The sequence below is a fragment of the Zalophus californianus genome, chromosome 6, assembly GCF_009762305.2.
Source record: "Zalophus californianus isolate mZalCal1 chromosome 6, mZalCal1.pri.v2, whole genome shotgun sequence".
Lineage (NCBI taxonomy): Eukaryota > Metazoa > Chordata > Mammalia > Carnivora > Otariidae > Zalophus > Zalophus californianus.
Window position 1 is genome coordinate 63,953,945 of NC_045600.1, and position 22,634 is coordinate 63,976,578.

At 34.5% G+C, this 22,634-nt stretch overlaps 1 protein-coding gene across 7 annotated transcripts in view; it reads right to left on the minus strand.

Annotated features, from left to right (window-relative positions):
• Positions 1 to 22,634, minus strand: part of ARHGAP5 (Rho GTPase activating protein 5) — a 105,279-nt gene that overhangs the window by 47,244 nt on the left and 35,401 nt on the right. For all 7 annotated transcript variants that reach the window (XR_003515567.2, XM_027568974.2, XM_027568973.2 and 4 more), the window contains exon 2: positions 10,522 to 14,409. Coding sequence is in view for 6 of the 7 variants with exons in the window: in XM_027568974.2 (XP_027424775.1) it covers positions 10,522 to 14,241 (3,720 nt within the window). In the remaining variant the exon portion in view is untranslated. The remainder of the gene's footprint in view (positions 1 to 10,521; positions 14,410 to 22,634) is intronic.

Sequence of the window (22,634 nt, forward strand, 5' to 3'; positions counted from 1 at the left end):
TGACCATCTAGTTACATTTCAATCTGAATTTGAAAAGTACTAAATCATGGTCAAATGGACAGCACGGAACAAGTTCAAAGAAATAATAAAATATAAACAGAAATACTTACCTTATACATCCACACCCATATAACACCGTAAATTCATGTACCCAACATCAGAAATGTCACCAACTTTATGAGAAATTTTAGGAACGCTGTAACTAATCAATCAGGCATAGACCAATTTAGCCAATTAGTAAGAAAGCAAGTGAAATGGTTACTAAACACCTCACCAAATGCTTTCCAAATGAGATTAAAGATATGAAAGAACCAGTTTTGCTAAATCTTGTTGAAAATATAAAATGTTTAATTTTCAACAAAATCGTATTTTACTAGATTGAATTCCTTGAGAGCAGAGCCCACAACCAATTCATTTCTGTATTCTTAGCTTCAAACAGTGCTCAGGCATAGCAGACATTCAGTAAGATGCTCGCTGAATAAAATGATAGTTTCCTTAAGTTAAAATAAATGGTAATTCCTAAAAACAAACAAACAAACAAAACCACCCACATAAACGGTTCTTTTGTCACCACAACAAAAGCTACATACTCATACTGACTTCAACTGACAACAGTCAACATAATGTACCAGGCCATAAAGATTAATTATAAATCTTGCTTGTAACAGATATAATGGTTTTCATCCCTTAGAAAGTACCCCAATTTGGGGGAAAGGCAACTTCACCCAGAGCTCTAGGGATAAAGGTTCAGGTCTACATTCAGTATCATAAATTCTACTCCCCTGGCCAGAGTTTACTGGTTAAGAATGGATACAGGACCCAACTCAAGGTAAATAGGCTGGGAAAGATGCTGATTGAGGAGCATGGGAAAGCAACCTTCTCATTCTTCTGAACATACTGCTTTTACAAGAGTGACCCACACTCTTCCCCAAGGAAATTCTGCAAGACAATGATGGATCTAATGGATACTCTGTCAACTGACAAGAAATATAACCAAGGTACTCTCCCAGAATAGGTAAAAAACAGAAAATCTGAAACTTTCAAGCAGTTCAAGACTCTTTAATGACCTTGCTCACTAAACAAAGTCTACCTTTATCCCCTATTTGTATCTGATCTGCAAGTATTGTTCTTTCTACAGTAAGCTTTTTAACATCCAACTTTTATTTAGCCTTAATTATAAAGATTTTCTCTCAGATGTGAACACTGACAGTCCATCAAATAACTGTCAAGAGGTTAAATGATATACGCTAAAAATGAAAACCAAACTTACCCTGTAACTTATGCATTCTGATACAGACAAACAACAGTTCAATACAGACACATATCTCATTACTTTTATATCTGGAATGAACAATCAAGAGAAAATTTTGGTCACCACTCTTTGGTAAGGATTTTTTAAAAGGTATTTTACTTAATAAAGACTAAGATTCTAGAAGTCAGAAGTCAAATAATTCTAAACCTAAGATTTATGACATTCTAAATGATCTACCATAATATTAGGGTATCAATTCACTATTTACTAATATCAAATTAACATTTTGTGACTCAATATATACATACAGACATCTATCTCTACACGGTTTGTTTTGAAGGTAACACACCTATTTTGGTATTTTTCCCCAAGCCCTGTTACAATGGCTACAGCAGTAGAATCTTCTAAGACATTATCTGAGAGTCAGGTTTAGTAAGAAGGAAGCAGTAAAACAGAGAAAAGAATATGGACTGGAAGCAACGTTTGAAAATAAAATAGGAATTGGTAGTCACGAATATAAATAAGAGAATGAAAAGATTCAGGACCTAGAAGATAGGAAAACAATTTTAAAAGAAGCTAAAAATGAAAAATCATCATAATACCAATTTACTCTAATGCACCATAAAATTCACCAGGTATTTTACTATTTCCTGTCTGAATCAAGCTAAGAGCACTGAAATAGATACTGGAAGAGAAACCAAACTGGATTAAACACATTTATACCTCATTTCATCGAATGTGTGTTAAAAACCGGCAATTTTATCAATACAACTCAAATTTCTCATTCAGTTCTTCCTCTTAAAGCACTTTCAAACACCTGTAGGTTATGAAATCAATTCAGCAGGTCACAACCAGCATCCCCTCATTTCACTGTAATGGACTAGAACATCAATAACATATACAGTAGCAGCAAGTATTATTTTTTGAGATCTCATTTGTGCAGAAATATTTATGTGTATGGTTTAAAACAATTCCTATGGTTGCAATCAAGAAATGTCATACGAGGTTTGGATCTCATAACTAACACTAAACTCATTTTGAAATATAAAGGACAATCAAGTGTAAAGCCTTCTTTGAATGACAAGCCCAGTTTAAGAGAAACAGATCTCTGAGCATTCCTTCGTTGGATGCCACTAGGGCCCCAAAGTTAAGATTTTCCAGGTATTAAGAAATCTGAGTAAAGATTCCCAGACTATAGCTCCCATCTTCGAATCAAAGAATGAAGGTAAACAGAATGACCTTTCCTCTCAGCGAAGAAAATGCATAAAGTCAGGTTCAGAATTCTTAAGAGTATTTAATTTAAAAATAAGTCCAGAAACTAATCCAGCATAATGGGACAAAGGACAGTTGTGAAATACAGCCAGAGTATACAGGGATATTTCAGGCCTGATACATACTATAGTAGTAGCATTTATTAAGTACTGCTTACATGCCAAGCATTTGAAACACAGTTCTGATTTCTACCACAATTTCAAATACTATAATCACTCATTTACAAGTGAAGACATCAGCTCAGAATGAGTTACGTGTTACTATTACTCTTTACCTACTGTTCTCAAGGATCATCTCTACTACATGGCCATTAAACACTGGCAGTTCAAGGCTCGCAGGCACTCCTCTGTACTCTTCCACCAAGTCAATTTCATCTATTGCCGTCTCTACTTCATTGTCTCCTAAATATGTATCTCCAACTCAGACCTCTCCTGTGAGGAATGGTGTATCTAACTGCCACACTGACATCTCCACTTGAACTCTAAAGCCCAAGTTTTAATTCCCACTCCCCAAATCCAAATCTGGTAAATTTCTAATGGTCTACATCATATACAACATCATCACTGTTGAAGCTGCCTAAGCTAAAACCAAGAAGGTATATTTCATATCTCATTCACCATCCTCACTCTTCCCCCACACAATACATCATCAAGTCTTAGGGATTTTAAGTACTCTCAAATCCATCTCATCTTCTCCACTGCCACCATTCTCCCTCCCACTACAACTACTCAAAGCCTTCATCACGGTTTATTTAGACTACTCTAGTATGCCAATTAGTCTTCCATCACTCAACCCATTCTCTACACTGAAACGAAGTGATTTCAAATCCATCCACTGTCTAGTTGCAAACTAAAGCTAAATAACAAAAATGTCTAACAGTGCTAAAAAGGTCCAAGTCTAGTCCCAACTCTTAAGTCTCTCCTTGAACTACTCTCTCCCACAGAACAAGTATCAACAAACTATGCCCAGGGACCCAATCCAGCCTGCTGCCTGTTGTTGAAAACAGCCATACTCATCTGTTTACATATTGTCAATGGCTTCTTTGGTACTACAAGAGCAGACATGAGCAGTTATAACAGAGGCTGTATTACCTGCAAAGCCTAAAATACTTACTACCTGGCTCATTACAGAAAGTATGCCAGCACCTTCATTAGATTAATGACCACCCAGAGTGGCCTCTTTAAAGAACATTATCACATTCCCTTTTACAACATGAACACTATTCATTCAGCACTAAATATTCTTCCATCCACCCAACTATGCCCTAGTTAAGTATAATTAACCCATCAGATCTGACTTAAAATGATACTTCTCAGGGAGGCCATTCCTTACTCTCTAGACCAGCGTATCCCAATTCAGATTAGCCACACTCCAATAGCCCCCATATGGGTACCATGTTGGAATAAGAGCTCCAAGCCAGAAGATTGTATGTTTTGAGGTGCTCTATTCAATTCCATTGGTCAATGTGCCTATCTCTGTGGCAATACCAGTCTTACATGCCAAAGGTTTACATTACCTGATAAAATAAGCAAATATACCCATCACCACCACTGCACCTCTGCCTTTCTTCAGTGTTCTATTCTAGGCTCTTTACTCTTCCACATATGGGTTAGAATCAGTTGTGAAATTACCTGAAAACCTGACACTTTGAATGAAACACTGAATCCAGAGATCAGTCTGAAGAGCAGTGACTTCTACATCACACACTATATTCATGGATAGGAAGGCACTAGAGTTCCCCATTTATTCAGATCTTTTTCCACTGTCTTTCAATACTTTTATTACCCTTCTACATAGTGGTTTGCACATGTTAAAATACCCCAGGAACTGGATAATTTACCATGCTTTTTCAAGTGATACCTTCTCTATTTTTACTAGTTTATTGCTGATATATAGACATGCAATTGACTTTTGGTTACTGTTATATATCAAGCTATTTTGCTAACTCTTCTATCTACTAATAATTTATTTGTAGATCCTTTCCAGCTTTTACATAAACTATCACATTGGCCAATTTTGTTTCCTCTATTCCAATATTCATGCTTTTAATTTTTTCCTATCTTATTGCTTTGAGTAGGATCTCCACATAATACTGAATAAAGTGGTGACAGTGTGTACATTATCTCGTTCCAGGTTGAAAAAGGAATCCATTTCCCCACTTAGGATATTTGTTGCAGATTTCACTTGTTTATTTGTAGATACCTTTTTTCAAGTTAAGGTTCTCATCTGTTCACAACATAGTTTTCTATTAATCTGTTATATTATAAAGTGCCTTTCATATATTGTTGTTGCAAGTTTTTTGCTATTACATGGCCAAAATCCCTTACCTAAATCCCTTGAGGAAAACAGGTTTTAGAATTTGGAAATTTTTAGATATTAGTCATAACGTACAGTATAAAAAATGTCAATTAGGTAACCCCATTAAATTGTGGGTCAGTACCCTGTATTTAAATACACTAATATTTTTGCAGTGAACTGTACAGATATTTACTCTATATAAGATAATGATTAAAAATAGCCTCAAATCATATTCTGCCATCAAGAACAGGTCAAATCAGATTATGCTGCAAAGTTAAAACAAAAACAACTTGCTTTCTGTAAGTTGTTGGATTTCAAAATTGCAGTCAACAGTCTGTGGATCTGTATTTTATTTAGGATTCTTCCATATACACTTCTAAGTAAAACAGGACTATAATTTTCCTTTCTTATACCATCCTTGTCTGGTTCTGAAATTAAGACTAGAGGACTTCAGAGAATGAATTAAAGAATGTATTCTCCTGCCTTCTGTTTGCTGAAACAGTTTGTAGAACTGAAATGACCTGTTCCTTGAAAAGTCTTCTGGAAAATGATCTGGGCATGGTATTTTTGTGCAAGACAAAACTACTGCAACCTATTTAATAGTTACAAGATTATTCAAAGCTTTCTTGTCTAGGTAAATTACATATTTTTAGGAGTTAATTTTGTTTATACTTTCTAATGTCTTGACATTAAATTGTTGACAGTATTCTATTCTTTTTAATCTGATCTGTAATTATGTTCCTTTTTTCATTCTCAGTATTTATGTTTTTTTTTCTGATCAATCTTGCAAGATATTTATCTATTTTTCTAGTCTTCGTAAAGAATCAACCTATAGCTTTACTGATTTCTCATTTGGTCCCTGTACCCCTATAACTTTAAAACTGAATATGTAGGGGTACCTGGCTCGGTTGGTAGAACATGTGACTCTTGATTTTGGGGTTCTAAGTTCGAGCTTCACACTGGGTATAGTATAGAGATTACTTTAAAATAAATTCTTAAATAAATAAAAATAAACTGGGGGTGCCTGGGTGGCTCAGTCAGTTAAGTGTCCAACTCTTGATCTCAGCTCAGGTCTTGATCTCAGGGTTGTGAGTTCAAGCCTCACACTGAGCTTGGTTTTCAGCATGGAGCCCACTTAAAAAAAATTAAAAAAAAAAAAAACCCCTGTGTATGTACATCAGCTTCCCACCTAGACAATGTGATACCAATCTCTTCCCTACCTTCAACCTGAAGTCCAACACAACTTTCCTTGCTCCTCTGGCCTTGCTTAACTGCTTTTGTATTTAAAATAGCTCTTCAGTTTAGTAGATTTTTATAAATGCAATGCTATTTCTCAATACCCAAATAAGGGCAGTTTCGTATCATCTCTCACCTTACTTTAGTCACAATTTTATGCCCCTGTACAAATGATTCTCCCGACCTAAAATATCTTTTCTCCTTCTTCAAAGCCAATTAAAATATCCAAAAGTGGTGATTTACACATTTCTCTTCATGAAGTTTTGTGAAATTAACTCTACAGACTCTATGGCAATCTGTCTAAAGTCTTTTAATATTCGTATGTAAACAATACTATTGCACAAGTGTATATACTTTTTTATTTAACAAACTTACCAATGTGTCAAGCACTGCTGTAAATAAATATGAACTGATTTCTCAAAGAAGTCCTAAGAAGTATGATTATCTCTATCTTCCTAGTTGGAAGTGCAGAGAGGTTATGCACTTAACACTTAGTAACTGGCAGAGCCTCAATTCAAATCCTAGAAGTCTAGCTCTAGACCATGTGTCTTAACAATTACACTATGCTTCCTTAAATTGATCTAGTAGTACTTTCTTAACACTGCCCCAAGCACAAGGTATGATCTCTCAAACTACCATTTAAGCTCTTTAAGGAATGCATGTCTTCAACTTTTCATATCCTTCAACAGCTTTATGTACAGACTTTTAAGTGTTTAGCAGGTTTTTAATGAATGCTTACTGAACTGAAACACGAGATGACAATTACTTAAGTCCAGATGACACAATGAAAATAAGTTTTAGGCAAACTAAGCTGCACTAAAGTGCTCCAGCCTTTCTGTAATGCTTAAGAAAAACTACCATGGGTGGAGGCGCCTGGGTGGCTCAGTCGTTAAGCGTCTGCCTTTGGCTCAGGTCATGATCCCAGTGTCCTGGAATCGAGCCCCGCATCGGGCTCCCCGCTCTGCGGGAAGCCTGCTTCTCTCTCTCCCACTCCCCCTGCTTGTGTTCCCTCTCTCGCTATGTCTCTGTCAAATGAATAAAATCTTTAAAAAAAAAAAAAAAAGAAAAAGAAAAACTACCATGGGTAACTGATATAATAAAAATAAAACAAGACAAAAATCAGTGAGGGAGACAAACCATAAGAGACTCTTAACCACAGAAACAAACTGAGGGTTGCTGGAGGGGTGGGGTGGGGGGATGGGGTAACTGGGTGATGGGAATTAAGGAGGGCACATGATGTAATGAGCACTGGGTGTTATATACAACTGATGAATCAATGAACTCTACCTGTGAAACTAATAATACACTATATGTTAAATTAAATGAATTTAAGTAAAAATTTAATTTAAATAAAATAAAACTTAAAATAATAAAGTTAGTCTTGGAATGAGCTAAAGCATTTCACTGTACATATATATACAAAGCCATAAAATATAACTGTGACACAAAACTGTATCTATGAAATTTCACTGTAAGTATCTATGAAATTTCACTGTAACCTATGTCTTTTTAAGACCACAGGTACAGAAACCAAACACTTAAGTGACACCCGATTTAAAAATTACAGATGTAAAAGCTTCTAAAATACAATTTCTCTAATTTTCTTAAAATTCAAATATAATACATGAATCTAAAAATTAAAGCAATGTTATACAGAAGTGCAAGGAAATTCTAAAATAGCTCTAAAAGACAACTGAAACTACTGAGTTAAGGCAACTGAAAGATTATAAATACAATTCAAAGCCGACTCACCACTTCGATAGAAGTGAGGAAAAGATGGACACCAAATGAAAAGAGGTACATTTAAACAAAAGATTGAGTGGAATCAAATATATGAACCATTTCCAAGTGTGGAGGAAGAGAATCTAGGCCCATTTTTCTCTGTGGAATAGTAATAAAAATTAAAGACAAATTGTTTTGTCAATAACTTTAAGATGAGGTGATTGTAAATACCACCATTACTTTATGTACCTCTAAAAAAAGGAAAGAATAAAATCACGTGTTAAGATATGTCATCAATTACTAGACATATCCAGATTTAGGAGCTATAAAATAAAAAAAAAAAAAGCAAAAAACACCTGCTGAATTTTAGAATCAATAAAATACTTACCTTCCTGAGCTTATGACAGGGTTACATCCCAATAAACCCATTGTAAATTGAAAATATTAAATAAAAAAAGCACTTAATACACCTAACATTCTGATCACACTTTAGCCTAGCCTACCTTAAATGCGCTCAAAACACATTAGCCTACACGTGCACAAAATCATCTAACACGAGCCTATGCTATTAATCAAGTATTGAGTATCTTATAATTTACTGAATACTGTACTGAAAGTGAAAAACAAAATGGTTGTTTACCCTTGTGATCATCTGGATGACTGGGGCTACAGCTTACCACCATTGCCCTGCATCACAAGAGAGTATTATACTACATCTCCCTAGCCCAGGAAAAGATAAAAATTCAAAATTCTAAGTATGGTTTCTACTGAATGTGTTATTGCTTTTGCACCATCATAAAGTTGAAAAATCCTAAGTCAGGAACCATGTGCATAGTTAAGTGACTGCATAAGACAAATCAGGTATGAGAAAATTTAGTTCAATTCAAGGAACATTATTAATAAACCGGAATCAGAGGCTGTGCTAAAATTTCAGAATAGAAATACAAATTTGGCTTATTCCTTTCCTGCACAGTGCTCTTAGTTAAGAAATTAACACTAAAAGAAGGAAAGTAATAAATACCAAGTCATCGGAATACTCATGTCTTCAATCCAGTGATTCTATTGCTATACATTTATCCTAAAGAAATGACTGAAAAGGAACAAACTTTTACACAAATTGGCCACTGCAATAAAAAAATGATAGCAAAATTTAAAACCTGGAAGCCTAACCACCCAGTTTTAATACAACTTGCTAAATGGAAAATGTAATGACTAAAAAGTATAATCAAAATACTATGGAGCAATATGGAAAAAGACAACTAAGTGAAAAAATAAAAAATATGCACACACTATTGTCCAAACTAAATAAAAATTAGGAAAAAATGGGAAAAGATACAAAGAAAACTAATGAGAAGGATGTTCAACATGTTCAAAATCTGATTTTGATCACAGATTGTATATTAAATAATAATATCGTATCATCAAATTTCCTGATTTTGGTACCTGTACTGTTGCTATTTCAGATAATGTTCTTATTCTTAGGAAATAAAGTATTTAACAGTAAAAAGAGTCCAACATCTCCAACTTAATCTCACAGGGCCCAAAATGAATAAACCCCAATAAATACCCACACCAAATAGATCAAGAAGGTCAAAATGTAAAGAGCTGGTAAATCTCAGTAAAGGGTATACAAAAGCTCCTTTTACTCTTCCTCCAACTATTCTCTAAGTTGAAATTTTAACAAAAAGTTACCAAAACAATTAAGCAGACTTATAATCAAAAATGGAAAAGTAAAACATACACAAAAGCAATTTAAAATGGAATGACTGTCAATGCTTTATCTTTGTTAATAAGCATTAAGTAGTATTAACACAAGCAAACTGAGAAAAAATGCTGAAAATTTTTTGGCAGTGATAAAACGTGTAGGGAGGACTAGCGATAATACGTTGAGTATGAAAGATGCCAAAGATATTTAGCTAGCAGCATGTGTGTTGAGAGTACCTGTAGTAAATATGTATTAAGACTACAAACATAACTGACAAAGAAACTATCAATATGGAGAATAAAAGTCTGCTGAAAGCCATCTTAAAACCATAAAAATCTGGAACAAAGTTTGCGCACACTCAAGTCAGAGTACGAGAAGTGAAGGTGCTAAAGTACCACTGTGATAAAGATCTAATGAAAATTATTAAACACAACTTGGCATACATATTTAAGTTTTTAGTGCTTAATACCATCAGGTAAATTACTATCTACTGAAAACAGATATTGCTATTTAGTCAGAATGCTACAACTCAAACTTCAGAAACTTTTCTACATGTCTTTAGGCAAAACACCACCATCCACAAGAGATTCCTAGAACTATTAGTAAATTTCCAATATTACAAATTATTAGTTTGACTATATTGTTAATATCCTTGAATGAGACAGGTATATCAAATTAATTTTGCAAAACTGACAGGTCAAAGAAGGCAAAAAGATAAACGGATGCTTACAAACAAAAAAGAGCAAAATCACTCTATATCTGGGTTTCTATTAGGAAAATAAGCATTCACCTAGAATGATTATACTGAAGAATATGAATTCAAACTTCTACACTAAATAAGGCACAAGCAAAAAGGCAATTTAAAAAGTGATGAAAATAATTCACCCTCACAAAATATTCAGAAAATTAAAGAGTTGCTAATTACATTTAATGAATGACAAAGGTATCCTAAGTTCTCAATGATGTCAAATTCATTATCTTAAAAAAATACGTATTTTAAAAGGCAAAAACAAACATCTTTATAAACATCACTTACCTTTTTATCTTCTTTTACTTTATGGGTTTTCTTCTTCATTTTCTTATCATCTAACTCCTGGTCTGAAGTGATTGCAGGATTATCAATACCACCTTTCCAAGTTTCAACAGGAGAAAGAAGTGGATCTTCTTCACTTCCACGATGTCTTCCTTTTCTTTTTGTTTTAGACGTGGTAAAAGCCTCATCATCACTTGCATCTGAATGTGTTCTTCTATAGTATGACTTGGCTTTACTAAACAGGGTTTTAGATTTATATTTGTATTTTGAAGGCCTCCTTTCCCCATGACTTTTCGACATTCTATCAGAAAATCCATTTTCTTCATCTCCTTGGGTGTTATTTACAAATGAGTTTCGAATTTTAATAATGCGAGTCTGACTATCATCTGGGACAACATATACCTCTTCAGAATAGCCCTTCTGTTTGAAAATTGTGTCAATGGGTTCCGCATAGTTATCTGAAGGATCCATATCTTCAGGATGTGCCAAAGGCACCCGGGAAGTCTGTTTTCTTGGATTTTTACCAATACCAGCTTCAATTGTTTTTACAAGGTTTGGATCCAGTTTTTTCACATTTGTCTTAGGTACAACTGGTTTAGGTTTAATAGGTGGAGGCACTTTATGGTTGCGTTCATGGTCATGACAGTTTGGGGTGCTATGAATAGGATATTCATTTCCTTCTAAATCTAATCTATATCTAGAACGGTCACTAGGTGTTGGAAGCAACTGTACATCATCTCCAATCGGGCTATAAGGAGGCGGTGCTTCTGTATCATCATCTGAATCAGGGTAGTTGTTATATGGAAAACAGTCTCTGGGAGATGGTAGAAAAACATCCTCACTTTGATGGGCTGATTCCCTTGTATTATCAGATAAATAGGAATTTTCTATCATATTTTTTTTCTCTAGAACATCACTGAAAAACAGTGTAAAGACCTCAGTTTGCCGATGATACTGAGATAAAGAATACAGGGCTGTAAATTTAGCAGTGATCTCAGTTGCAATGTGTTCTCCTTCAGTCATTAATTCCTTGATAGCCTCATTTTCAAAAAAATCTGCTTGGCTGTCAGTAACTGCCACCAGCTGTACAGGAATGGTGTCCTGAACTTCTGATAGAAATGCTCGAAGCATTCCCATTGATGCTTTCCGTTTGGCAGAATAAACTAATATATACCCATGAACCAGCTCATCTTTCCTTACTCCAATTGAAGAATGGTATGATAATATTGTGATCTGTATTCGCCTCCTTTTTTCACCAATGATTTTATCAAGCATTAGGGAATTATTCTGTCCAGCTTGAGCAGCACTACAAGAATGAGAATCAAGGAAGGGTGAAAGAATAAGATCCACACTAAAGGGATCACCACACATGGCACACATGACAATTCTCAGGTCAGCTTCTGATACATCCTTACTGATGGGAACTGGACTCACCACATCTAAATTATGCTTAACTGATTCTAATACTCCTCTGAGAGCTTGCTTTATTTGGGTTTCATTAAATTTACGAGGATATGTACCAGGAGGTACATCTACAAAAGGGCATTGTAACTTGTTTGCCAACTGTTGCCCTTGGTGCCTGAGAATTGGTAGATTCTTACTCATAGAATCTCTCTGATTAGCCAGAATTAAAGTAAATGGAAGATTAGCCATGTACTTATCTTTTCTGATCTGAGAAGCTTCAGTTCTTATTTTTCCAATAAATTCCCCAATAAAATTCAATGACTCAATGGAATTAAATACACAGAAGCACCCATGTGGTTTAAAGGCGGCAGTCCACAATTGACTTAAGAAGTAAGGCGACTTGGCATCAACTGGCCGAAGATCAAGTTCATAAATTTTTCCATCTAAGGCATACTCATCATCAGTGGATTGTGTTCTTATCTCATTTGCTAGTTCTTGAGCAAGGCCATCCTTCCCTAAAATGAAAAGGTTAACTTTATCTATACTGGTACTATCATGATACAACCGTAAGCGGCCATGATCCAACTGCAAAAGACTACTAGCAAGTAACTGCTCCACTTTAATGTCTGTACAATTTTGGCCACTAAGACAGGTTTCTTTAGTGGGATGATAAACAAACCCTATGTGCTTAAGTAGAAGAGATTCCCTATCAGGTGCAAGTTTCTGTAAAGCTTTATATCTAGGTTCTTCACTCAAAACTGTATGAATTTCACTCATTTTATCTGAACTAGGTGTTGCATTAAGATCTAAATCATAAAAAAGTTCAGAGTGCTCAAAAAGCATTTCCTGAAACTCTTCTTTGGCTTTTTCAACAATTTCTCGCTGATGCCTACCATACACCTCTTTGCTATCAGCCTCAGTGATATATTTGAAGGCTTCATCCTCCATAACAAAGCACATAACTTCTTCCCACGGCTGCCCAGGTGAAATGAACTGAATTTTTTCCAAAGTCTTTTTGAATTTTTCCTTCATTTCTACCCTTCTCTTCTCTGATATTAGATGTTGTACATGGTTCTGATAAACTTTTTCAGCTTCTAAAGTGCTCAGGAGGTCAAATGGGATTCGTCTATCATTAATTTTATCTATATGGTCAGTTTCATCCCAAGGTGTTTTTTCTAGCACCACAAAACATAACTGAAAATCTGCTCTCTTTTCCATTAACTTCAAAGCTTCTGACCAATTCAAATGTTCAATCTCTTCTAGGTTTGGCAAAAGAGTGTTAAAAGCTCTTGGTAAAGTATTTATATATTCTTCTCTCCTTTTTCTTATATGTTCCTGTTTAAGTTGTTCTATATGTTTTGAAAATGTATTTCTGGCCTTTCTTGTTCCCTCTAAGTTGATGTATTCTTCATAATCAGGATGATTTTTTAATTTATTACTAACAGTTTTCCAAGTTGCATGATAATCTCTCACAGTCTGCACAAGTTTTTCAAACTTATCTGTTGCTGTGACAACAAGTTGTCGCTGTGTTTTATAAGCATCCAGATAGGGAATAATTTTAGGCTTGCCACGAGTTTTATCCAACATTTGTACCAGTGCAGTGAAACATGTCTCAATGTTGACATTAAATCGTGCTGATGTTTCCACTACGAGAAGGTTCTTTTTGTTTGAAGCAAATGCCTGAACTTCTCTAAGATAATGATCCACGCATTCATCACATTTAGTTGCTGCTATTATTACAGGTTTTTTTGATTTTGATAGTTGGACAAAAAGATTATTCACAAATTTAAGTTGATCATCAAACTTCCTATTGCATCCCTGACTCACATCAATGCACAGTAAAAATCCGTCTACATTGAGCTTCCCTTCAGGCATTTGCTTCTGTTCAAAGTCTTGCTCCAAGCCCAGCTGATCAGTGCAAATGTACATTAGTTTTTCTGCTGACTGCAATTTAGAGGCAGCTGCACGTTTTATATATGGTTGCAAATTCGTACTCCGATGAGGCAAGAAAGTCTGGTCATCAATGAACTCTGTTTGTTCAATGACATGAATTTTGCATTCTACTCCATCTTCGCCATTTTGTGTTATGTCACCCCAGTACAAAAAGTGATCATTGTTTACTACTCGTCCTCCAAAGTCAATGGTGCTAAGCACAGAAGTATGCTCTGGGTAATATTCATCTGCTTTTGAGCGTACAAATCTATTGCACAAACAAGACTTTCCAACTCCACAGTTACCTTTGTCTTTTTCAGTCCCAGAGAGTCCAACTACACTGATAGTATAGGATGGGGGGCGAGGCTCTTTGTTTTTTGCCATCATAACTCTCTTCTCATGTCTCTACATTCATAAAGAAAGCCAGATATACTTCTCATTCTGAAAATAAAATCATCTCAAAATACAGATCCCAAAGTTCAGAACTATATTTGGTTCTTTGTATTTCCCTCATTTCTGTGCAGAAAGGTCTTCAAGATCATATGGATCATCTTCCTAGAAAGAGGAGAAAAAAGGACAAAACTTAATCATGAATTACACTTTACACTACACTAAAGATATTCATAACAAAGAACTATGGACATTAACAACAAATATTACATGTATTTTAGGAAACCACCATAAAGACTGTTCATGATTTACTGTTATAAACACAAGATGACTTCAAAATTTAAACAAATCTAACAATTAAAATAACTACCCACATAATTTAAGGTAATGTCTCAAAAAATTTAAAATAAGCCCCAACTAACCAAATGTACATTTTGTCTCTACTCCTTCCCTGAAGAAAGTCTGAAGAAAAGTCTGAAGAAAAAACTAGTCTTTCCCCCTCCCTCAATTTTCCTGCCTTCTGTGACTAGACTATGTTGGTGATAATCAAATGTACTAGTTGCCGTAACAACTCCCTCACAACTTTCAAAAACAACCTTTCTATTACACTGTTCCTTAAAGCTTGTTCCCTAAAATGGAATCTCATATAAATTTAGGAAGATTTTACAATTAAATAAAATTTTTCATAAAGTTTCAACACGCTCCTGTGAAATCTATCACATTTTATGCCCCAAAACAAATTTAAAATATTCATATACTTTAACAGGAAAACAGAAATGGACAGTTAATACAAATACTGAGACTATTTAACTAGACCAATGTTTCTCAAACTATCAAGGTGGAGGATCAATTTTTATTTCATATCTGCAAGTCCAAATTTGCAAGACCCAATAAATGAAATTTTTTTTAAAAAATCTAAACCCCAATTAGATTCAAGAGACATAAAATTACTGTCCAATTATTTCTAAATGTCCTTGATTTCTATATTCATTTCCTCTCAAAGAATAATTACAAAAAGCTCATGGACCACATTTTGAGTAGCACCAAGCTAAAGAATTTTGAGATTGTATATTTGAGACAATCTTTTAGAATTATTTGATATACCAGCAACATGAAATAACCTTGAAGAGTTGCATGTAATTTAATTTAGGTTATTTACATGGAAGCAATGAATCAGTCTTTTATAGAAGTTTTTATTTGTAGATTCTTCACACTCTTTTGAGGTTGAATTAAAAGTAATTCATCATTTCTACCACGTCGAAGTTTCACAAGACAGGGAAAATATCCAGTCGTGTACATCAACATATGTGAAAATTATCTTCAATCCAGACAAAATAAAGAACATAGAAAAAAAAAATAAAGATGTAAGAAAGGAAGCATCATTTGCCCCCAAATACCTGGCTTCTACACTGACCTCAATTGCAAGTAAACACCTATTCAAATTATACTATCCATTTACTATACTAACAACTAATGATTAAAAAAACTATTATAATTTAAAATTATGACTATTATTTCTGGTAAAATATTAAAAATTAAAATTTCAGATTTACTTTTGTATTTCTGAAGTGTATTCTATTAGCATCAACTACAAATATTAGTAATACCTGCCATATGATATTCAAACAAAGCATTTATTAGATTCACTTTCACAACAAAATAATCCTATGTTGAAGGAGCAACACAAGTAGAAAACCATGAATAAAAAGAACTGATCTCAAATCTATTATTTATGAGTTTTTGACAACAGTAAAATTTAAACCACTTGTGTCATGGTTTCCCCATCTATAAAATGGGGCTGCTTATCTATACAAATTTAAGAACTGAATCACCTTTTTAAATGTTAGGTGCCTAGCAAACAAAAAGAGTTTAACAAGTATTAGAGTTCTGTATTAGTTTGATTCTTAGAACCAGTGAAGCTGTCAAAAGATTTTTTTTTTAAGATTTTATTCATTTGAGATAGAGACAGAGGAAGCACAAACAGGGGGAGAGGCAGAAGGAGAGGGAGAAGCAGGCTCCCGGCTGAACTGAGAGCTGGATGTGGGGCTCGATCCCAGGACCTGGAGATCATGACAGGAGCTGAAGGCAGACACTTAACCATCTGAGCCACCCAAGTGCCCCGCTGTCACGACTTTTTTTTGTAAAAAATGACGTGATCAGACTTGTGACTTAAAAATATTTATCTGGCAGCAATATACACAATAATCAGAAGTAAAAGAAATTAGGGCAGTCCCATCCAATCCTATTAACTCTTTTTCATTAGTAGAACTTCTAAAAAATCTTAATCTGGTTAAATTGGGTAATTGCACCTAGCACCATGTTTAACTTTCTTTACCTAAACTGCATGGAAGAATATTTGTATTTACTGATAAGAAAACAAAGTGAACGAACTGGATAATAAAATCATACACAGTGATAAAAAGGCAAAACGAAATTAGTTCATGAAAACAGCACAATGATTCTACAATTAAGAAAAAAACTGAAAACACAGTAAAATACAAGGTCTACCCTTCCTTACTAGAAAAGCAGAAAACTGCAGACAATAAGCTTTAAGATGTACATCAAAAGAAAACATACCTAGTGATTACTCTGGGGAATTTTCATGTTAAACAGTATAAACACTAGCACTACATATGGCTCTTTATTAAACACAAATCTATTCTGAAAACTAAAAGCAATTCAAAGACATATAAGACTGTCCCCTGCCTTCCAGTTTAAGAGACACGAAGTTAATAGAAAGCTTAACAGTACAAAGTCCTATGAACCTGAGTGTTACAGAAAATTCTCAACTACAGACCTAATCCCTTGCCTTAACAGTCACTTCTTTATTCATTTCTCATATATGCTTATTCCAAACACATTAAAAGAAACATTCCTGCTCTCCTACAGCATATACCTCAGAATATTTTAAGTTATAGGGTATAAGCAGAAATGAAAACACTCTTATTATAAAATGTATTTTAAAAGTTAGAGAAAGAAAAGGGCCTTAAAATTAAATGAAGATGAGTGGAGGCATGAAGTTATTACCCTTTCTGGAAGGCTTTTTATCTAATGAGAAATAAAATTATTATATTGAGGATAAATTTTAATACTGAGGTTTCAACATACATCCTAATAAATTTGATAGTGGCAGGTTCTGAATCATGAATATTAAACTTTAAATTAAAAATGAGGTAACTCTGTGTGACATTTATGGTTTTCACACCAAATTCACAATAAACTACCAATTAGACACTGAGGAACATCCATGTTCTTCTTTCAGGAAGGCTACCTGCTGGTTATTTTGAAATCAGCTCCAGAGCTTATGTCATGAGTCACTACAAAGTGATTTTCAAAAGGTGGTGGAAAATTCTTTCACCTACAGGTGGTAAAAAAGAACACTGGACAAATAGTTGCTCTCTCCCTCCAACTTGATCATCAAAGCACTACATGCTTTATCTGATTTACAAGTTTACTTAACTCCAAAGATCTTTTAAAAATTTTTTCCGAAAGCTTTAGTATTTAAAAAAAAAAAAAGTTTTCAGAGTTTAAAAAAATTTGAGAAACCAACAGACTAGGAAAAAAACCGTCATCACCTGTCCTCAAAAACATTTTGCTATTTGTTTGGGTGAGTCTGGTATTACCACCTCATGGGAGAAAGAGAGCTTTCATGAGTTTGGCTGTAACAGGGCATTTAATTTCAGTCACCTGGACAGTTTATACATACATGAATTATCCACTGGCCCTCAACATCCAGGTCAAAATTACTGTCCATTAACTAACCAAGCTAGTTTTCCTTCTGCACTGATAAAAAAAAAAGAATCCCCTCTTTTTTGTGTGTGCTCCTAGTAGTAAACTAATGGCCAATATCTATATGCAGGCTATTCGATTTATTTGAAAATTCCTTTCAAATTTGTTTAATGATAATATTTGATTATGTTGATCCATACAACTTTCCGATTTTTGATGTGACTTTACTTTTATGTAACTTGTTCTCATTTTCTCCTATTTTTACCCTTGAAGAAACCATGACAAAAGTAGCAATGATCTATTCAAAGCTATCCAGTTAAAAGGAGTCTCTGGATAACCAATCTTTATTTTCTTAAGCAGTAGTACTGCTTTTCAACAGTTTGCAATGTGGTTTTTTTTTTCTTTTTAAGATTTTATTTATTTATTTGGTAGAGAGAGAGGAGTGGGGGAGACAGGGCTAGAGGGAGAAGCCAACTCCCACCGAGCAGGGAGCCTGATATGGGGCTCAATCCCAGGACCCCAGGGATCACGACCTGAGCCAAAGGCTGACTCTCAACCAACTGAACCACCCAGGTGCCCCAGCAATGCAGTTTCTCATTCTACCTTTAAGTTTATCTTACAACCACTTCAAGGAAATGTTTAGATTAAGTACCTTCCCAGAAATTAACAACAATGTATAATTTGAGTAGAACTACAGTTGATGAGAGTTGGAGGGAGAGGGCAACTATCTGCCCAATATTCTGTTCCGTGGTCCCTAAAATTGTCTTAAAAATAAGGACATCTATACGACTGAGTTTTCTAAGATATGTGACTAAGCCATTCAAACACAACATGCTCCTTTTAACGGAGTTTTAGTAACATGAAGTGACTTTCTGCAAGAAAATTTTTCAAGTTCTACAGGGAATCTAGGAAGAATCAATTCTTAGTAATTCTGGACTTAAAACCAAAATTTGTACCTTCTCACAAAGCTTACGTTCATAAATAAAAGGTATTAATTTTAAGATTCTATAAAGTTATTATACTTTGTCAGGAAATTCCTGTTGGTCCCATCTTCAAAATATATGGAGAATTTATCACTTCTCATTACATTTATTGCTCTAATTCTGACCGCATCCACCATCATATCTGGCCCCAGATTATTCCAAAGGCTTCCAGACTAGTTTCCCTGCTTCCATTCCTGCTCCTCTTCCCCTGTCTATTACTACCAGAGCAGCCAGAGTTTCTTTTAAACATTAAGTCAGAGCTTCCCATTCTTAGGCCCAAAACCTTCCAGGAGCTCGTAAAAGTCAAAGTCAAACCCTTTCTATGGGATACTATAACATCTATCTTCTCCAACCCTATCTTGCTCTCTGACCTACTCTCATATATTCTCCCATTCTCATTCTGCTCCAGTCACACTGAGGAACACTGTTCCTCGGCATGTCTCTGCCTTTACACTTACTTTTCCTAATAACCCCCAAAATCCTCCTTGCCTCTTAATTCCTAAGTTACTATACAACTTATTTATTACTTGTCATTAACTCTTTCCTTCTCCCCACCCCAGACCATATTTAATAAAGATCCACAAAGGCACAAATCTTTATTTCACCAATGTATTTCAAAAGCCTCCATGAGTGCTTCCTATATACTAGCTACTCAATAAATGCATGAATCTTAATAAATATTAAAATCAAAATGTTCTTAGTTCTTTGGCCAAAAAAAAAGAGGAAATCACATCATGTTTTCTAAATAAGCACTGTACTATATTAATCTAAAAGATTTTCTGAAACTATTAATGGAAGGGCGTGCAGGTGACTCAAGTCAGCTGAGCGTACTGGTTTCAGCTCAGATAGTGACTTCAGGTCACTGAGATCAAGCCCCCAAGTCAGGCTCTGCGCTCAGCACAGAGTATGCTTAAGATTCTCTCTTCCTCCTTCTGCCCACCCCCCTTCATGCTCTCACTAAAATAAATAAATTTAAAAAACTATTAATGGAGGAAATGTACATGTATTTCAAGGTCCCAAAAAGTCAAAAATTAAGCATCAGAATGAAGACTATGATCTATAATATATTCAGCCAGAATAACCATCTAGTTTTTGTTTTTGAAACAGTTTTTAGAACCACAAATTATAAGAAATTACATTTTCAAGACCTAGTTACACAGAAGGATCTTTGTAGTTACGTTCCATCTTCTTTAAGTCAAATAAAATATCCCTTATATAAACAAATATTTGAGAAAAGATAGATCCAAGCCTGAAGATTTCACATATTTCACAGTTTCAGGCAATCTAGACTGGCTTAATGAAAGTATCAACTGAATTACTAAAGATGAATATGGTACAATGTTGATATAGTATTACTTTTCTGAATGCTGTTCATTCTCAATAACAAATTCATCAATGCTATGAAAAATTAGAAGAGGAAAGCCATTTTAACATACATGATAACTAAGTAACTGAGTAAAACAATGTAACACCTGTAGAAAAGTCAATTATATTCCATTATATTGTCTTTGACCAAGTTTTCTACCACATAAGCACATAATCTTAAGGTTGAATGGAATGCTAAAGACATCATTCCTATGAACTGGTCTTTACACAAAATTATAATCAAATGAATGAAAAGAGAATCTATTAAAAATTTCAACTTACATAGTGACTAAATAACCTGGAAGCATATCTTGGTAGGATTCAGGATTAAACTATGTTAGGATGGAGATTTTGTTCTGTTTTTTGGTTGTAGTTGTTTATTTGTTTTACCATATTACCAACACCCTGAACAGTGCCTGACACACAGTGGGTACTCAAATATTTGACGACTAAATGGGTCAATCTCCATACTCAGATCCTAAACCACTAGGTAATCTTGAAGTCGTATTTGTAATCAAAATTAACAAAAATTACAACAATGCTATGGGCCCAAAGACTATTAGTACAGCAGTATATTCTAATATAAAAGTCCAGTTTTTTTTTCAAGACCAAAAGTCTTCTTGTCAAGACAAATTAGTTAAGCCTTAAGGCTCAATGGAAGTACTTCCAGGAGGGTCCAAGTAGGCAGTACTTTGGGAGCACCCCAAGCCCTACTCAACAAAGACAATTCTGCTTTTATTCATTTTTATCTTTTGATATTTCAAGTATTTATTGTTTGAAAAAAAGTTTCACTGCATAAAATATTTGAAAACCAATGACCTAAATTATTTCCAAACAGATAACTACCCTATTATTTAATGAACACTTTCTTCTAACATGTTATGTCCAAAGCCTTGGTACCAAGTTATTCTCAACTCTCTAGACCATGTCCTCACTCTGTGGTGAAAACAGAAGAACCAAAGGTCATTTCATTTATATCAACCTATGTAAACAACCCACTAAGTATTTACTCTGCTTAGCTACTATCTGAGCTTTATGTCAGAGGTTTTGAGGGTACAAAGGTATAGTATAGGGAAGTCCACTAAGCTAGCGCTATGAATATGTTCACCCCCCCTTCCAGAATCTTGAAGTCTTTTCACTGGAGAACAGAGAAGTGAGGGGAATGTCATGATTTGACATTCAAGATTATAATGCTGTAACAGAGGAAAATCATTATTTTCATTATACAAAATACATTAGGTAAGGCTTAACAATTTTCTTAATGACGGGAACATTAGAGGTTGGATAAGAATCTCAGGAACACATATAGACTAAAAAGAAGGTACAGATTGAAAAAAAAAAAAAGGCTCAAAATAAATTCCAAAATTTTTAAAGAAACTTTATGGCACCATAACTGAGAAGACAAAGGCAATGTGCTATACCATGGAACTGATAAATGCAATAGGAATTCAAAAACATGAAAGATCAGTGCAAGTTGGAATAGATCAGGGTTTGGGAAAACTTTTTCTGTAAAATGGCCAAACAGTAAATATTTTAGGCTTTGCATCCCATACAGTATGTTAGTAACTATTCAACTCTGCCGTCACAGCACAAAAACAGCCATACACGATACTTAATGAATGACCATGGTTGTGTTTATGAACACAAATTTGAATTTCATATAATTTTAACATATTGCAAAATATTATTCTTTCAATTGTATCCTCAACCATTTCAAAATCTAAAAAGCCATTATAAAGAAACAGGACAGAAGGCTAATCTGGTCCAAGGACCATAACCTGCAGACCCCCGGAATAGATTAAGCTTCAGTGAGAAGAAAGGATTTGAATTTCAAAAAGTCGTTCCAGGTGTTTGATTAGGGTGGAATGGTTGAGCACAGTTGCCATGCTGAAAAGTAGACTTACTATTTTGTTTATTTCTGAAGATATAAGGTATGACTATAGAAAGTCTTCAAGGGCAAGCAGGAGTTAGACCTTATAATAAGCAGTAAGAAATCATTATTAGCTAGAAATGGAATACAAAATTAGATTTGCTGAGGCACAAAGCCCGAAAGATGGACAAATCCTGGAGACTTAACAGCACCTGAACTACCACAGAATGAAAAGAACAATCCAAGAAAAAGAATTTGGTGACTGGCTGCTAATTTTAAGAAATAAAGACAAATGAATCAATGTTTCTTAACGAAAAACTAATCAGTTTCAGCAACAGATGGTGGTGTCACTTGAGTTTCAGGTGGCAGTATTTCTAAAGAAAAATGAAAATAGAGAAATGAAATGAGGCAACATCAAAATCAGTAACCTAAATTTCAAGATC